The 16,286-nt window shown below is 37.7% G+C and overlaps 2 protein-coding genes across 3 annotated transcripts; both read left to right on the top strand.

The window, feature by feature from the left end:
• Positions 1-3,860, top strand: LOC121759898 (putative late blight resistance protein homolog R1A-10). Its single transcript, XM_042155468.1, has 2 exons — positions 1-3,101; positions 3,535-3,860. Exons 1-2 carry the CDS (start codon positions 217-219, stop codon positions 3,572-3,574), a joined length of 2,925 nt encoding a protein of 974 aa, XP_042011402.1. The 5' UTR covers positions 1-216; the 3' UTR covers positions 3,575-3,860.
• An 8,189-nt stretch (positions 3,861-12,049) lies between these two features.
• On the top strand, positions 12,050-15,786 carry LOC121761106 (receptor-like protein 9DC3). Of its 2 annotated transcripts, none has more exons than XM_042156699.1 (6): positions 12,050-12,611; positions 12,821-12,964; positions 13,135-13,263; positions 13,622-13,693; positions 13,963-14,034; positions 14,183-15,786. In XM_042156699.1, the coding sequence occupies exons 1-6, from the start codon at positions 12,056-12,058 to the stop codon at positions 15,421-15,423; spliced, it is 2,214 nt and encodes a 737-aa protein (XP_042012633.1). In that variant the 5' UTR covers positions 12,050-12,055; the 3' UTR covers positions 15,424-15,786. The 2 variants fall into 2 exon arrangements, with proteins under 2 accessions (XP_042012633.1, XP_042012632.1); XM_042156698.1 differs by having other exon boundaries at positions 13,135-13,350; positions 14,183-15,785.
• Positions 15,787-16,286: the final 500 nt, after the last annotated feature.

Raw genomic sequence — 16,286 nt, 5'->3', positions numbered from 1 at the left:
AGACGAACATATCTTGCTAATTAAGAAAGATAATTAAAATAAAAAAATATGAAAAATAAAAAAAGATAACTAACTATAATAAAAGATACGCTAAACTAAGATCGAGGACCCTATCAACAACCCAGTCTGTTTTACTCTAAATTTTCATCCAACCCCGATTTCTCCGCCGGCAACGTTATTCCTTTTTCCGACACCACCACCACCACACTAAGAGAAATGACAGCTTGGGGTGCAGTTGTTTCTCTTAAGAATACAATTCTGCATATTGTGAATTCTTCTTATATGTACCTTGTTGAGCCATCTCAATATATCATACAACTCGCCTACGACGAGCTTCAGCCATTGCAAGACATCCTCAAACGCCTTGACACCACAAGCGTCAGCAAGAGCAGGACGAAGGTGAATGCATTGGATAAACGAATCAAAGATACGATATGGAAATTCGAAGACTCGCTGGAATCTCTTGTCCGGGAGCAGATTCTTTTGCAATTTCCAGACCCTGATCCACACCAACTAGAATCCATAATAAACCTCCACAGAAGGAGAAGACGAAGGCGAAGACGAAGAAGAGGGTATAGAGACATAGCAAACTGGCTCAAATCAAGAAGAATGATGAATGAATATCATCAGCCTTCACAATTATATGAAAGAGATGTATTGTTATTCTACATTGATTTGACGGAAACGCTAGACGATGCCGTTTCCTTCATCCAGAATGTCAGAGATACGAAGGAGGAATACATTAATGAATTAGCCAACTTGTCTGAAGAGAAAGAAGAAGAAGAAGACGACGATGAAGAATCCATTTCCTCGAGATTTGGTCTTCATGGAACCAAGTCAAAGATGATTGGATTATCGGATCAATTCCAACAACTCAAAAGCAAAGTTATTTGTGATGGCAGGAAGCGTCTGCACGCGCTTGTTGGAATGGCCGGGGTTGGGAAGACGGCTCTTGCTCGGGAAATATACGAAGATCCCGATGTCATCACCCATTTCGAGTGTCGTGTGTGGGTCTCAGTTGGGAGAAAAGTCCAACACAATCAAGTTTCAAGAGGCATTCTAGCTCAAATGTGTGGAGCTACTACACATGTTGAAGGAAGATCGAAATCCGAGATGAAACGGAGTTTGGAGGGAAAGAAATGTCTCATTGTGGTGGATGATGTATGGGAGAACCAGGTTTTGAAATCCTTGATTAGTTCCATACCAATGGCCAAAGATCAATCAATTTTATTCTTGGTAACCGCTCGAGATCTCAAGGTGCTTAATCCTTCGTTTCAACGCCCGTTATCGAGTGATTCTTTTATGAAGGTAAGGTTTTTGAATGAAGGAGAGAGCAAGGAGCTACTATGCCACAGGGTGTTTGGTAATGATGATTGCCCTATTCAGCTTGACAAAGCCGCCATCAAAATTGCCAAAAAATGTGAAGGTCTTCCTCTTACGATAGTCACAGTGGCCGGCATCCTGTCAAAATCCGAGAATAGAAATCCAAACTACTGGGATAAAGTAGCAGAAGAGAGAAATTCAGTCTTCACAAATGCATATAAAGATATATCTAAGGTACTTTTCCCAAGTTATGACTACTTACCTCAGGATCTTAAAATGACTTTTCTCTATATGGGTGTTTTCCCTCGAGATTACGAGATCTCCATATCAAAAATTCTGGATATGTTTATAGCAGGAGGGTACCACCTTGACAGAAGCTTGATAAAGCAAAATTTTATTTATCTATTGAATCATTGGTTGCTCGACCTCTGTATGTATAAGAATCTCGTGTTATTCAAGAAGAAGACCATCAATTGGAATGAGAAGCAAATGTGGCATCCCCTTTTCAAAACTTGTTTCCTTCATTCTTCATGGCGGTACCTGTGTAGAGACGAAGCCAGGAAGAACAAGTTTTATCTTTCCTTAAATAAGCTTGTTGATGACCAAGAAGAAGGCGAAGAAGGTGTAGAAGGCGAAGAAGGTATAGAAGGTCAGCGTGGTTTGTGTCTCGAAAATAGAAACAGTTTATTTGGCAACAAAGATTTCTACAACTCAATAGAGTTGAACTGTGCATCCTCTGCACGTTTTGTCCTTTTCAATGGTCCTTACCACCGGTATCCGACCCCAATAAATGCCGGTTTCAAGTTGCTTAGGAAGCTAGACGCTCTTAAACTCCGTTTCTACATTTTCCCGGTAGAAATTCTAGCGCTTGTCCAGCTAAAGTACCTTGCTCTAACTTGCAACGGAGATCTCCCTACATCCATATCCAAACTTTTCAACCTTCAATTCTTGATCATCCATCCCCATATCAACATTCAATGTCTTAAAACAGTATCATATGTACCAATACAAATATGGGACATGCAAGAGTTAGTACATATCGAGATCCCAGGAAAGGACCTCGTAGCTCCATATCACGTTGCTTCCTTGGAAAACCTCTCAACACTCATAGGTGTGAATGCCAATATTTGCACTATCATCGAACTCTTGAGAAAGGCTCCTCGTGCAAGGAAACTAGACGTCCGGATTGAGCTAACGCCTTATGATGACCAAACCAATCTTTTGAGCTTCTTTAGTTGGATTTCATCACACAAAGATTTGGAGATACTAAAATGTAGTATAACAAATCCTTGGGCTAAGTACCTCTATCTTGCCCCACCCGCGGCAATTCCAAGTCCATTGATGCTTCCACACCTTCTGAGAAAGTTACATCTGAGTGGCATGGGTTTTCCGTGGGAATACGTGGATGTCGTTGGCTCTTTGTCTGTACTTGAAGTTCTGAAGTTGCGATCGTACGCCTTCAAGGGTTCAAAGTGGGAAGCGAAAAGGGGAAGCTTTTGGTATCTTAAGTTTCTTATGATTGAAGACAGTGATTTGGAGCAATGGAAACCGAGTTTTGGAAGCTTCGGTAGCCTCACTTACCTAAGCATGAAACATTGCTACAAACTAAAAGAGTTGTGCTGGCCATCGATTTGTGAAAATGGAAAGATTGAGTTAGTGAACTGCAATCCTTTAGCCTTGAAGTGTGCAGAGCAATTACAACCCGATCGAACTCACCTTGAGGTTACTGCCACTTCTTCTTTTGACGAGAAACCGGTTACTGTCAACTTCCAGCTGAGGTTAGTTCTTACTACCGACACGAGTTTTAATAAATGTTAGGCAAGTGTATAGATGAGTGGTAATAATTGGAACCTTGTTAAGGATCATATATCCTTAACGCACCTTGATATGATCCTATATCATAGGATATCCAAATTATTTAGTTTCCTAGATATCTTTCCTATTTATATTAAGATATTTGTTTCTTATTCAATAAATTAGGGTAATAGTATTCTAGTATTATAAATAGGAGATATTATATCATTTTATCATTCAATCAATGAAATATATTATTTGAGCCCTAAACAGTCTCACTTTTTTTCTCACATCTGACCAATTATCTCTCCCCTGACCCTCACGGGCGCCGGATTTATCTGTATTTGGTATTTTCCGTTCTGCTGGTGCGTTAAAGATATATGATCCTTAACAAACCTGTACTAATATTTTTTTCAGGCTGGTAAGAAATACAAGCATAGGCGGACAGCCGCATTAGAGGGGAGAAGGTTAAGTTCTTACCAATACCAGAAGGGGCTGGCGGCGGCGAAGATCAATGTGTGTTTAAAGGTTCTTTTATGTATGCTGATAGAGAGGTCACCATTAACATGTTCTGCTACGCCAACAACAACATCATTTTCATTTTTTTGATTAGACCACAATAATCGAAATTACTCATTAATCTGCACATTTCTCTGGCAGTTTATATGGGATCTGCAGATTACTCTTTTGGGTGTTCACATATATTATTTCATTCAAAATTAAATTACATAATTTACTACTAATATTTTTTATTTATGTAGTACACTTGGTATATTCTGAAAATGACTAAAATCAATTATTTCATTGAAAAATTAGTACAAGTCGAATTACCATTTTTGGTAGCTAAATATTTAGTTAAATTACTCTATTCCTCGTCTCATCATAATCTTCTTCATTCCTTTGTATCCTCACTCACAGTTCTCACAATCTTCATCATAATTCTCTTCCTCTATTTCCTCATAATCCCCCTCCTCCATATCCTCATAATCTTCTTCATCCCAATCTTCTTCGTCGTCCGAATCCTCTTCTTCAGTTTCCTTATAATCTTCTTCGTCTTAATCCTCTTCATCAGTAGCCTTATAATCTTCTTCGTCTGAATCCCCCTCCTAAGTGACCTTACTATCTTCTTCTTCCTATCTTCTTCGTCCGAATCCTCTTCATCATCTTCAGTATCCTTATAATCATCATCGTCCGAATCCTCTTCCTCAGTATCCTTACAATCCTCATCCTCGGTATCCTTATAATCTTCATCATCATCATCATCATCTATATCAAGCAGATAAGATATGTTAATTTGATGCATTAGTAACTTATCTTGATTTAGATTGTTAGTGTAAAAATGGCTTTTAGGAGCATCATGCTAAGTTAATTGGATTGTTAGTGTAAAAAATGATAAATGTAACAACCTCTCTCCATAACATTCACATGTATAATACCTTCACTATCCGCTCCCAAGCTGGATATATCATCATAATCATCCCCTGTGTCGGTATCCTCGTCGTCAGAGTGGTATCTGCTGTAATTAATTTAAAAAGAGCACAATTGTATGTTAATCTATACTATCATTCAACTTTCAAGACGAAGTTTCTAGTCTTTTAGATTTACTTGTGTTTGCAGCAGGCCATGAGAGGATTGGAAATGTGTTGAATTGTCTCTACTTTTATTTTGTTGTGTATTTACAATTGAGGATTCATCCTTTATAGGGTTTTAATGTGTGTGTATAAGTAAAGATCAATATATCTACATAATAATTGCATGGATTAGATTATAATCATAGCTACAATGATTTCCAATAGCTGATTGCTAACATTCCCCCTCAAGTTAAGTCACGTCACATATTAAAACATAAATCATGGCTTCAATCTTTATCATGATTTCCAGTAGCGGATTCCTAACATTTCCCCTCAAGTTAAGTAAGTCATAGGTTTGGGATACTTGACTTGTTATGAATCTTTGCCATATTCTTGGATCCCACTGCTTTAGTCAGTATATCAGCTAACTGATTTTCTTTGATTAAGTGTCTATCTACCTGGACATACCACTCCAACTACATAGGCAATATCCGGGCCGAGTGTAGGATAGGTATATCAATTTGTATCCACATAATCTTCTTAATCATAATACTCTTTCATGCCTCCCATCTGTATCCTCATAACCCTCATAATCCTATTCATTCATATCCCGTTCCATCATAATCTTTATCATAATCATATTCCTTGTTCTCCTCATTTGTATCCTCATAATCATCTTCTTTCATAATCCCCTTCCTTATTCTCCTCACCTGTATTCTCATAATCTTCTTCATAATAATATCCTCCTTTGTATCTTCATTGTTATACTCTCTCTGTTCCATAAAAATAGTTTTCTCTTTCCTTTTTGGTCCGTCCCACGAAATTAGCGCCTTTCTATCTAATTAGATTTTTCTTTCTATCTCTTTCCTATTGTACCAATTTCACATTAAAACCCATCGGTGTCAAGAACAAGATAATTTCATTTTTTTTGTGAGAATTCATCAAACAAGTGATGTGTTTTTTGATTAGACATTTCATCGAACAGTTGGAGTTGGATGACATCCATAATAATCGAAATTACACATTAATATGCGGATTTGTATGACAGTAGTATATGGGATCTCCCGGGAAACTTGTGATTCAAACAGCTTCTTACTTCATGAGTCAGCCAAAATCTTACTAATTTTTTGTTTAGGCATTTCATCGAACAGGTCAACCTTTTCATTTTAGGCCCATCGGCTCTTTGTTAAAGTTGGGCCTATGGTAAAGCTCATGTCAATTGGGCCAATGGGCTTTTCATTCGTTTAAGGAAATTAATATGTAGGAGTACTAAATAGTGAAATTGATTAAGACAACCTGTTTTAGAACTTGCTGACACGCCGCAGCAAAGGGAGTGAATAAGGTCAGCAGTTTTATACTTTTATCCCTTTCTAAATTAATCTCATCTTTATTTTCTTTGGTCATCTGATTAGTTCAATTTTACTGTTTCATTATAAATTTGGGAACACTGTTCAGTTTATGACATGTTTTATCTGGGAATAATTATGACATGTTTTTATTTAGTGAAAATTGATGAAATGTTGCTAAGTTGTAATTTTGTTTTGCTTTTCAATTGTGCTGTTAAAATTTAGTTTTGTTTCTTGTTTTTGTTAAGTAGTAGTAGTAGCTGCTGTTTCATGAATTCAATTAACAACAAACACTTATATATTTTTGTGTTTACTAATAATCCTATTTAAATGCTCAAGTAATGTTTTCAATCCACAGAATGAATGAATCCAACATAAGTTTCAATTCTTGAATTCAAACCAAAATACCAAGAAATCACCACACAAGTTCCTGAATTCATATTTAGATTTTGATTTGCACTCTGTAGCAGCAGATTCAAAGCCTCAAAGAGCTCTCCTGCAAATTAAAAATGTTGCAATGAACTCACATGCGCTCGCCTCTGTTTCCTCATCATCATGCGTATATTCGTCGCCATTCTCTTTCTCATTCTCCTCATCTTTATCCTCAACATTAGTGCCAATTTTTCAATAAAAGATGATCACATATACAATACCTTCATTATCTTCTCCTTTTCTTCATCTCACCATCATCATCCTCTTCCTCCTTGGTCCTGCAGTAATTTACATGCTTGACTACTCTCCTGAAAATTGATACACAAATATCCGGAAGTTATTTAGAAACATATGTTATGACTAAGACATGATTTGGATGACTAACCTTTCAAGTTTGATAGTTGTCGGTTTCTGGTAATAGGAAGAAGAGACAATAACATGAGGCATAAAACCATAATCTGGTATTAACTGTGTGGCCGAAGTCAGTGCTAAAGGATTGCAGTCCTCTAATTCAATCATTCTGGTTGGATTTTCAGTTGGCCACAGAGTCAGAGAAGCAGGCCGGCCTGCTGATCTCTTTAGTTTGTAGCAATGTTTCATGCTCAGGAAGCTTCCCTATCCTGGCTTCCATTGCACCAAATCACTTTCTTCAATCAGAAGAAACCCCAAGACTCCTAAAACTATACCTTTTGGCTGCCCAATGTGAACCCTGACAGGCGTAGGATCGCAGTTTGAGGGCTTGAAGAAATGGCAAAGAGCCAACGACATCCATGTATTCCCACGGGAAACCCATGCCACTCAAATGTAACTTTTTCAAATTATGTGGCAACGGGAGTTACCACCGCGAAAGCATCATCTTTCTTGAGTGTATCCAATTCAAGCGATGAAATACAATCAAAGCAGCTCAATAGGTTGTTATGGGAGTTTTCCCTTTTCTGTTCCACAGAGTTGCACTAAAATGCCTCGTGACATTTGACTGATCGGTTGATGCACTCTGCCTACTGTGACCCAAGCGCGACACTCAAATTTGCTCTGAATTTCTTCATCTTGATAAATTTGCATAGCAAGAGTGGTCTTCCCAACGCCTGCCGTTCCATAAAGGCCATACACATGTGTATATCTTTGCAGAAGATTAGTTTTGAGTTTTTGGAATTGGTCTGATAACCCAATTGACGTGGAGATAGGTTTGTCTCGAGGCATGTTCTTTACTTCATAAATGTAGTCCTTCTTCATACCCTCGATCGCATGGATCAAGACGTTTGCATCATATAGCAGATTCTGCAGATCAACGGGGACTATCTCCGGAAGAGTTTCAAGTTGTGAAGGAATCTGTTGAGTGAGAAGGGATTCCAAAGAGTCTTCAAATTCCCATATTACATCTCTGATTCTTCCATCCAAAGCATTCACCTTCTTCCTGCTCTTGCTCGGGCTCGTCTTGTCCAAACTTTCCAGAATTTCAGGCAACGGCTCCAGCTTCTTGTGCATGACTTGCATGATTTGTTGAGAGCGACCAACAAGGCTGAAACGAGAACAACAGAGAATATCGTTGATTGTGTTCCGAAGAGAATTCACAGCACCATAAGCCGTCATCTCTCTTGTATGAATGCTGGTGGCGGAAGGCGTAAAATTGGTGGTGGTGGAAGGAATGAAACTGGTAAAGGTTGAGTTATGTGATATGAGTAAATCTGAGTTTAATTTGGTCTCATTGTTCATACACTTTGTGCCTAACTTCCTGATTTGAAGGCTTTTTACTCTTCTTTATCACTTTTGAAATATTATTCTAATACTAATGCTCATAACGCGTGATAATGTAAATCATCTTTACCAATCTGCTTTTGTATGTATATACTTTTCTTGATTTCTATACCATAATGGAATAATGTATATTGTTACACTAATTATTTGTATGTTGTTATGAAGAAAGAAAGAAAGAAATTTTAACAAATCTATTACACAATTCGGTTACTTCAGTTTTCGATTTTCAGTTGACTTGTAAGAGTTTACATATATTATTTCTTTCGAAATTAAATTAGATAATTTACTAGATGTTTTTTTTGTGTAGTAGTAGTAGTAGTACACTGTATTAGATTACTCATTACTGTAATTGTTACTAAAATCAATTACTATACTATTTCATTTAAAAAATTTGTATAAGTCGAATTACAATTTGGTCTCTGAATATTTAGCTCAATTATTTCTTTTCATCATTCTATTCCTCATAATCTTCTTCATCCTCTTCCATTGTATACTCACATCTCATAATCTTCATCATAATCAAAATCTTCTTCATCCCAATCCTCTTCCTCTGTATCCTCATAATCTTCATCATAAATATTCAGAAATTATAGCAACCTAAAACGCTTAATTTGATACTATATAGAATCAACATGCACATTTTGTGAAAGTTATTGGTTTCTCATAAAAAGAAGAAGTGGCAGTAACACCAAGTATAACATCATTAGTTGGTTGAAATTGGTCAAAGCTAGAGGATCTCAGTCCTCTAATTCAACCTCTATGATCATACATACAACCTGGCCCTTTGATCTCTTTTAGTTTGTACCAATGTTTCAGACTTAGGTATTTAAGCTTCATGAAGCTTAGGTATTGTAATACCCGCTTCTTTTATTATCCTTTTGCCGTGAAGTGGTAATGTCGAACCAGAGAATTTTCCCTCTCTTGATTAGTGTTTCCAATGGAATTCGTTACTTCCCTTTGTTGATACTAATGTCGATAGTCCAAGAAAACACAAATTTAGTAAGAATCGAACAAACTAGAACAACATTACACAGTTACAAGATATAGCACGTCATGAATAAGGACCTTATTCCCGAACCAAAGTATTCGCTTACACCATGATCAATACATTCAATTACATGTCTAAGTTCATGTGGACTTAAATTGAAGAAGAGAGAAGAATATTGGATGCTTGTGCAAATATTCATGAATGAGCAAAAAAAAAAGAGAGAAAAACTAAAATCTCTTCTTTTGCTACACTTTGAGCCTCTTCCTTTCGAGCCCAAACCGATCAACCACAGCGAGACCGAGGGCCCGGGGCAGCAAGCCCGTCGCGAGCAGCAGCTTGGCAGCCATGTTCTCTCCCAACCGCCCCAGCTCCCCTATGTACACCCTACAGCAATCAAACAAGAAACATAATTACAAGAGTCCTTTTTTCCCAAGCTAAACACCAAGCTACATTAAGTATAAAGTGCTACAAAATCATGAAAAGGTAGATATGCTGCATATGGAAACAAAATGAAAATCAGCTCTTTTAATACCCATGAGTACACTCTCACAACCAACAAAAATGTCCCTGCAAAAGGATCAAGAGTTGCAGATTTGCAGTTATCAAATCACCTATATAAACCCCTCAACACCACCTTGAACATCAAAAAAAATCAGCATACTTCTATTCTTTGAGTAGCCGAGAACTAGGCAGCAAAGGGGGAGCTCTTTCACACCTTTTCATAACTCCCCAACAAGTAACCCTTGCTCCATGAAGTCTAGATGTTTTCTTTCATGTCATCATGTAGAAGTAATAGAACTAGAACCACAAGCTACTACCTTTACACCGAAAATCAGTAGCAAATAAGTATGCACATCAGGGGAAACTTCATGTCTATGTAAGACGAACCCTACAGCCATCTTGTAAACCATTACTCTAAACCTAACTTCTAATGCAAATCTATCTCATGCTCAAACCCCTAAAAATCTAAGAATATCAATCAGAGTAGGATAAAACGGAGGTCTTATCTTTGAGGCCGAGGGGCTGCCTAGGAGACCACCAGCGATGGCGAGGCAACGAGGGCAGCAGGTTCCCGGCTGAACAGCTCCAGCAGCGGCTGTCGGCCTGCGCAACTGGCAGCAACGAGCAGTGAGGCGGTCAGCGGAAGGGGAAGAGGCCGAGAAGGGGCTGCTCAAACCCGAACCCGACAGACGGGGCAACACCGGGCAACAGCAGTTCGGTCAGGAGCTTCCGCCGTGTCTTGCAGCGGCGACAGTGAGCGTTTCGCCGGAGAAGGCAGGCGGTGAGAGGGGAAGCAATTGGCGGCGAGAGAGAGAGAGAGAGAGCCGGTGGCGAGAGCGGGCGACGAGCGGGGACAGCAGCAGCGTCGACCCTGGTACCGGCGGCGCTCCGGCGACCCTGTGGCGGCGGTTTGCCGATAAGAAAGGGCAGAGAAGAGTTAGGGTGTCCACTATGGGGTGCCCGCGGCTATAGCCGCGGGTTGGGGCGGAGGGCGGGTGGTCCATAGTGGCGGAGGTGTCCGCCCACGGGGCGGACGACGAATTTGGGGCGGTGGGCGGCGGACGACGGATAGGCGAGTTTGGGGCGAGGACGCGGCGACTCCGGGGCGGACGCGTCAGATAGGCGGGGCGCCTATAGTGGAGCGGTGGGCGGACACGGCGGTAGGGCAGCGAATTTTTTAATTTTAATTTTAAGTTTAATTTTAAGCTTAATTCTAATTTGTTCACGTAGTCGTTTTCTTCGTATAATCCGATAAATTTATTCATAATTGCTTAAAACATTAAAATAAAAATTTTGGGGCTATTGATGTCCCACCATAGTGAGCGGAAACAAAATTTTGGGGCTATGGAAAAAAAACTGGGGCTATGGACAAAAAGTGGGGCGGGGCTATTGGGCAACGAGGGTGAGACCGATGTTTTGGGAAGGGGAGTTCTTTTCCTAATTTCAACTTAATTGGGCCACTACACATTGGGCCAAAGGAATAAAAAAAATGTGTTGGGCTGATGTTTTAAGCACATGGAACTTGGGCCGGCTGATTAGAGACATTTTGGGCTGTTGGTAATTTCATTAGTTTGGGCCACCAATTAAAATAAAAGTATGGGCTAAGAATCTAATTTAAATTTCGGGCTCTTATGACACATTTGCATCACAGCTTGCACAAGAAGAATATGAATTCATGAATATATTTAGTTGGCCATGTGTTGCGGTGGGCTATGGAAGTGGATTCACAATTAGAATTTGAATTGGTTAATTTTGTGCTCTTTTCTCTAAATGTTTCCATTTCTTTGTTATCCTAAGGCTATAGGAGCTTGTGCATCTTCTCTTTTTCATGAGAGAGAATGAAGTAAGAGAAAAAAAGATGGTAAAGTATGACTAAGAATACATTAAAGTGTTTGTAAAAAAAATAATAACTTCGCTATCTTTGGATAGCCGTGAAGAATACGACTAAACAATCTTGGACCGAAAGGAGTATTTTCCTTTACAAGTGCAAGCTGACCAATTTTCCACTTCTCCACCCCATCAAAGACCAAGCTTCCTCATTTTCTAGTGGGGCAACAAAAGTTTGGTAATTTTACACTTGCAGTTGGCTTGACTTGGAAAAAATTATTTTAGATTTAAATATAAATCACTTCTTCTTAGATTTGAAATTGCAACATTAAAATTGCCAGTATTTTTCTTCTTAGCACTATGAAAATTTTACACTTTGAAATTGACTTGACTTTGAAAAAATAAAATGTAATTGGAGAAGCTTTCAGTCATATTTATTGGAATATATTATTTTGATTTTGAATAAAAGGGAATCTCCTAGGCTTCTTCTTGATCGCACACATCACTACAATTTCAATATGGAGAGAGTTTCCCCATTTTTCCTACTTTCCAAACTCCTATTGTATTCTTGTCTTAGCTTTGCTACAACTCATCAAATCAATACTGATGATGAGTCTCCACTTCTTGCCTTCAAATCCCTCATCACTTCAGATCCTCACAAGATTTTGAAAAACAATTGGACCGCCGGAACCTCTGTTTGTACATGGAGGGGAGTTACTTGTGATTCATCTAATAGTAGAGTGACTCATTTACATCTCAACCATAAGGGACTCAAAGGTTGCATCGCACCAGAAATCGGAAATCTTTCTTTTCTCGTTTCGCTAGATTTGAGCGACAACTATTTCCATGGTCCCCTACCAAAGGATATTTGCAGATATAACAACCTTCCAAGACTCAAAGAACTTCAGCTTTTCAATAACAAATTGGAGGGAGAAATAGCAGTGAGTTTGGGTGAATGTCCACAACTTGAGCTTCTTGATTTGTCATTCAACAACTTTAGTGGACATGTGCCTACACAAATTGGGAACATCACACACCTTAAGACACTAGACCTTGGTTCTAACAATCTGAGAGGTAAAATCTTATATTTGTATTGAAAATATAACTAATTTTCAGCTTAATCTTGATTATCAATTCTAATAAACCATGTTGAAAAAGTAAAAAGTAAATTGCTTCACTTATCAAATCCATAGGCACATTATCCATTTCCAAATGCATGCTGTTTTCTATATAATCATGTTGTTTACTTGACTGATAATTTTATTATTTTTAATGCATTTTAGGTACTATTCCCAAAGAAATTGGCCTTCTTAAGAAGTTGAAGGTGATGGATTTGTCTTATAACAAACTTAGCGAAGCAATCCCAAGAGAAGTGTGGAATATAACAAATCTCATTCAATTATGGCTTTCAGATAATTTTCTAAGTGGTATGATTTATTATTCAGCTATAGCCACAAGTTTAGTAACATCATCTTGCGCTCACACACAAATTATTTGATAGTAATGTTATTAATAAAATTATTATTTGGACTACTAACTAATTTTAAATATATTTTCCTATAAAACATTAACTTTAGGTAAACATTTTGATTTATAGGAGTTATTCAACAAGAGATTGGTCATCTTGCTAATTTACGACGGTTGGACATGAGCTCGAACGAATTGTCAGGGTCTTTGCCGTCGGCCGTTTTCAACATATCTTCTTTGGATACCATCGACCTATCAAGTAACACACTTTGTGGTGCATTTCATTCGGAAATTCAGAACTTGAAAGCACTGACACACTTAAGGCTTGGCAACAATGCTTTAATTGGCATGATTTCTAACTCTTGTATCCTCTTAATTTAAGCATATTCTTGCATTATACCATTAATTTGCAACTTGCACATATCATTAAATGGATCTCTTATTCTCTCCTAAATGTTAAACATCATGTATACATATCAATACCAATATTGCAAATAGTAGACATGCTTATGATGAGTAAAATAGTCAATGTTGGTAAAATGCTATGCATGCCCACTTTTAGACGTAGAGAAATTTGATTTATATCCTTATTTATCTCTCAAATAAATTGTTTGAAGGTCCAATACCATCCGTCATTGGGAATCTTACAAATCTGGAGTACTTAGGTCTCTCTTCCAACAAATTAAATGGTGAGTTACTCATATGCAAGATGTCATAATAATAAGTAGTGACATGTTATTTAAATCTCACAATACCTAAAATTTTATGTCATTTCTCGAACATATTGATACAATAGTGACAACAATGATTTCTCGTATTGCATTTGTGGGCTCTCTACTGTCAAATGTGAATATATAACGAAAATAACAGACATAGGAAATTACATGCATGTGCATTTTTTTGACATAAAGATATTTGATTTATATCCTTGTTTATATTGCAAATAAATTGTTTGAAGGTCCAATACCATCCACCATTGGAAATCTTTCAAATCTGAGTCACTTATCGCTCTCTTCCAACAACTTGAATGGTGAGCTCCCATTCTCCATCTGTAACATGACATCCATTGAATATTTTTGTTGGGCATTTTATAAATATCATAAAATGGCATGCATGCATGCGTATTTTTCGATTTGATTCTTATCCTTGGTTTATCTTTCAAATATACTTGTTTGAAGGTCCAATACCATCCACAATCGGAAATCTTTCAAATCTGGAGTTCTTATATCTCTCTTCCAACAATTTAAATGGTGAACTCCCATCCTCCATCTGCATGTCAGCCATTCGTATTCTTCTTCTCTCAAATAATACTTTGGAAGGAAGACTGCCACACTGCATCGGATCTTTGACCATCTTTCATCTCAACCAAAATCAATTTAGTGGCCTCATTCCCTCTACATTTTATAAGGATTGTAGTCTTATGTCCATTAATTTAGGTGATAACAAATTCCACGGACGTTTACCTAAATCCTTAGTCAATTGCAAAAGTCTAGAAGGCCTCGACATTGGAAATAATAGAATACAAGATGAATTTCCCTTTTGGATGGAACGCCTACGTAAGCTTCGGGTGCTAGTGTTGAGGTCTAACAAGTTTGGTGGTAACATGTCATTTCATTCAACAACCAAGTTTCCATTTCCTAGGTTGCAAGTTTTAGATGTATCTCATAATGAATTTATGGGCTCTCTACCTCAAAGGTATTTCAACAATTTCAGTGCAATGGTTGAGCCAACAAAAATTGAAAATGATGAGTTTCTAAGTTATGTGGAGATGAGGCTCATCTTGAAAGGTCAGGATCAGTTAATTGATAGACTATTGGAAACCTTCACGACAATTGACTTATCCTCCAATAGATTAACTGGAACTATTCCACCTTCCATGGGAAATCTTAAGATTCTCAAATATTTGAACTTGTCCCATAATAACCTCATTGGACATATACCTTCATCTCTCGGAAACATGATCGAACTTGAATCGTTGGACTTGTCAACAAACAAATTGGATGGAGAAATTCCAAGTGAATTGACAAGGTTGACATTTCTTGCGAAATTAAACCTTTCAATGAACAATCTTCTTGGGCAAATACCACGATCTAAGCAGTTCTCCACATTTGAGAATGATTCATATATGGGAAACTTGGGATTGTGTGGAGTTCCGTTGACAAGAAAATGCAACGAGGATGATGGGAAATCGATGTGGCCTGCAAAAGAAGAAGTTGAATATGAATTTATAGATGGATTTGGTTGGCGATGTGTTGTGATGGGATATGGAAGTGGATTTGTGGTTGGGATTGGAATTGGTTACATGATTATAAGAAGTGGAAAGCCAAGATGGTTAGTGGAATTCTTTTTTGGTGTTGGATATAAATATAAGACGAAAAAGAGACGCAACAAAGCAGCACCAACACGCAGAGGAACTTAGATTGGAAGACCCAATGATTATCCATCTAGGATTGAATTGTGATATTGAATCTCATGATGAAACACACTATATATTTAATCTTGGATATAATCTTACAAATCAAACACCCACTAATAACATTCTTTTTGTCTCTAACTTTACTAATTTATAGTATTAAAATTCATGGCATTCTTAGAGTCATTATTTTTATAGAACGGATAGAATAATGTATTTTGAACTTTTTCTAATAACAAATTCTTGATTTTCTTATATTGTCGCATCTTCCGTGTGACTAATACTACATCTCTAAAATTTATATCTTATTCAAAAATTACAATGAAATTACTGGCTCTGAGTTAGTTAAATTAATTAGTTGCCTTCTTCTCAGTTAAAAAGTAAACACCTAAAACAAATATATTTACTTAATGGGTAATTGTTTCCAGCTCTTTATATTGTGTGTGTTGGGGTCGAACATAATTCAATGTTTTTAGTTGCAGCTTTAGGTTGATTTAGTAGTTACAAACAGGGACGGACCTAGCATGAGCCAAGCCACCGCTCCAGCGGGGGCTTGGCCGGCGCCGGTCTCAGAACCCCACCATCACACCATGGCCGGAGGACGCTGCCGGTGTCTGCACTTTCAGTTTTTATGTAGTGATGAGAGGAAGGGGAAGGAGTTAGAAAATTAATTACTCTCATTTACTTTACAGTTGGCAGCAGTAGGGCCCATTTTTTTATTATGGAGTAGTAATTGATTTGGGAATATCCGTTTTCTTTTGTATGATTAGGATTTGGGAAATAGGAGTACAATATAATATAACTCTAATGGTGTGTTTTTAGAGATTTATCAATATACATTTTTATTGGAGGGATAATGTTGGGTGCTA

Source organism: Salvia splendens, chromosome 13, assembly GCF_004379255.2.
Source record: "Salvia splendens isolate huo1 chromosome 13, SspV2, whole genome shotgun sequence".
NCBI lineage: Eukaryota > Viridiplantae > Streptophyta > Magnoliopsida > Lamiales > Lamiaceae > Salvia > Salvia splendens.
The sequence above is the reverse complement of the archived record's forward strand: the minus strand, read 5'-3'. Positions and strand labels throughout refer to the sequence as shown.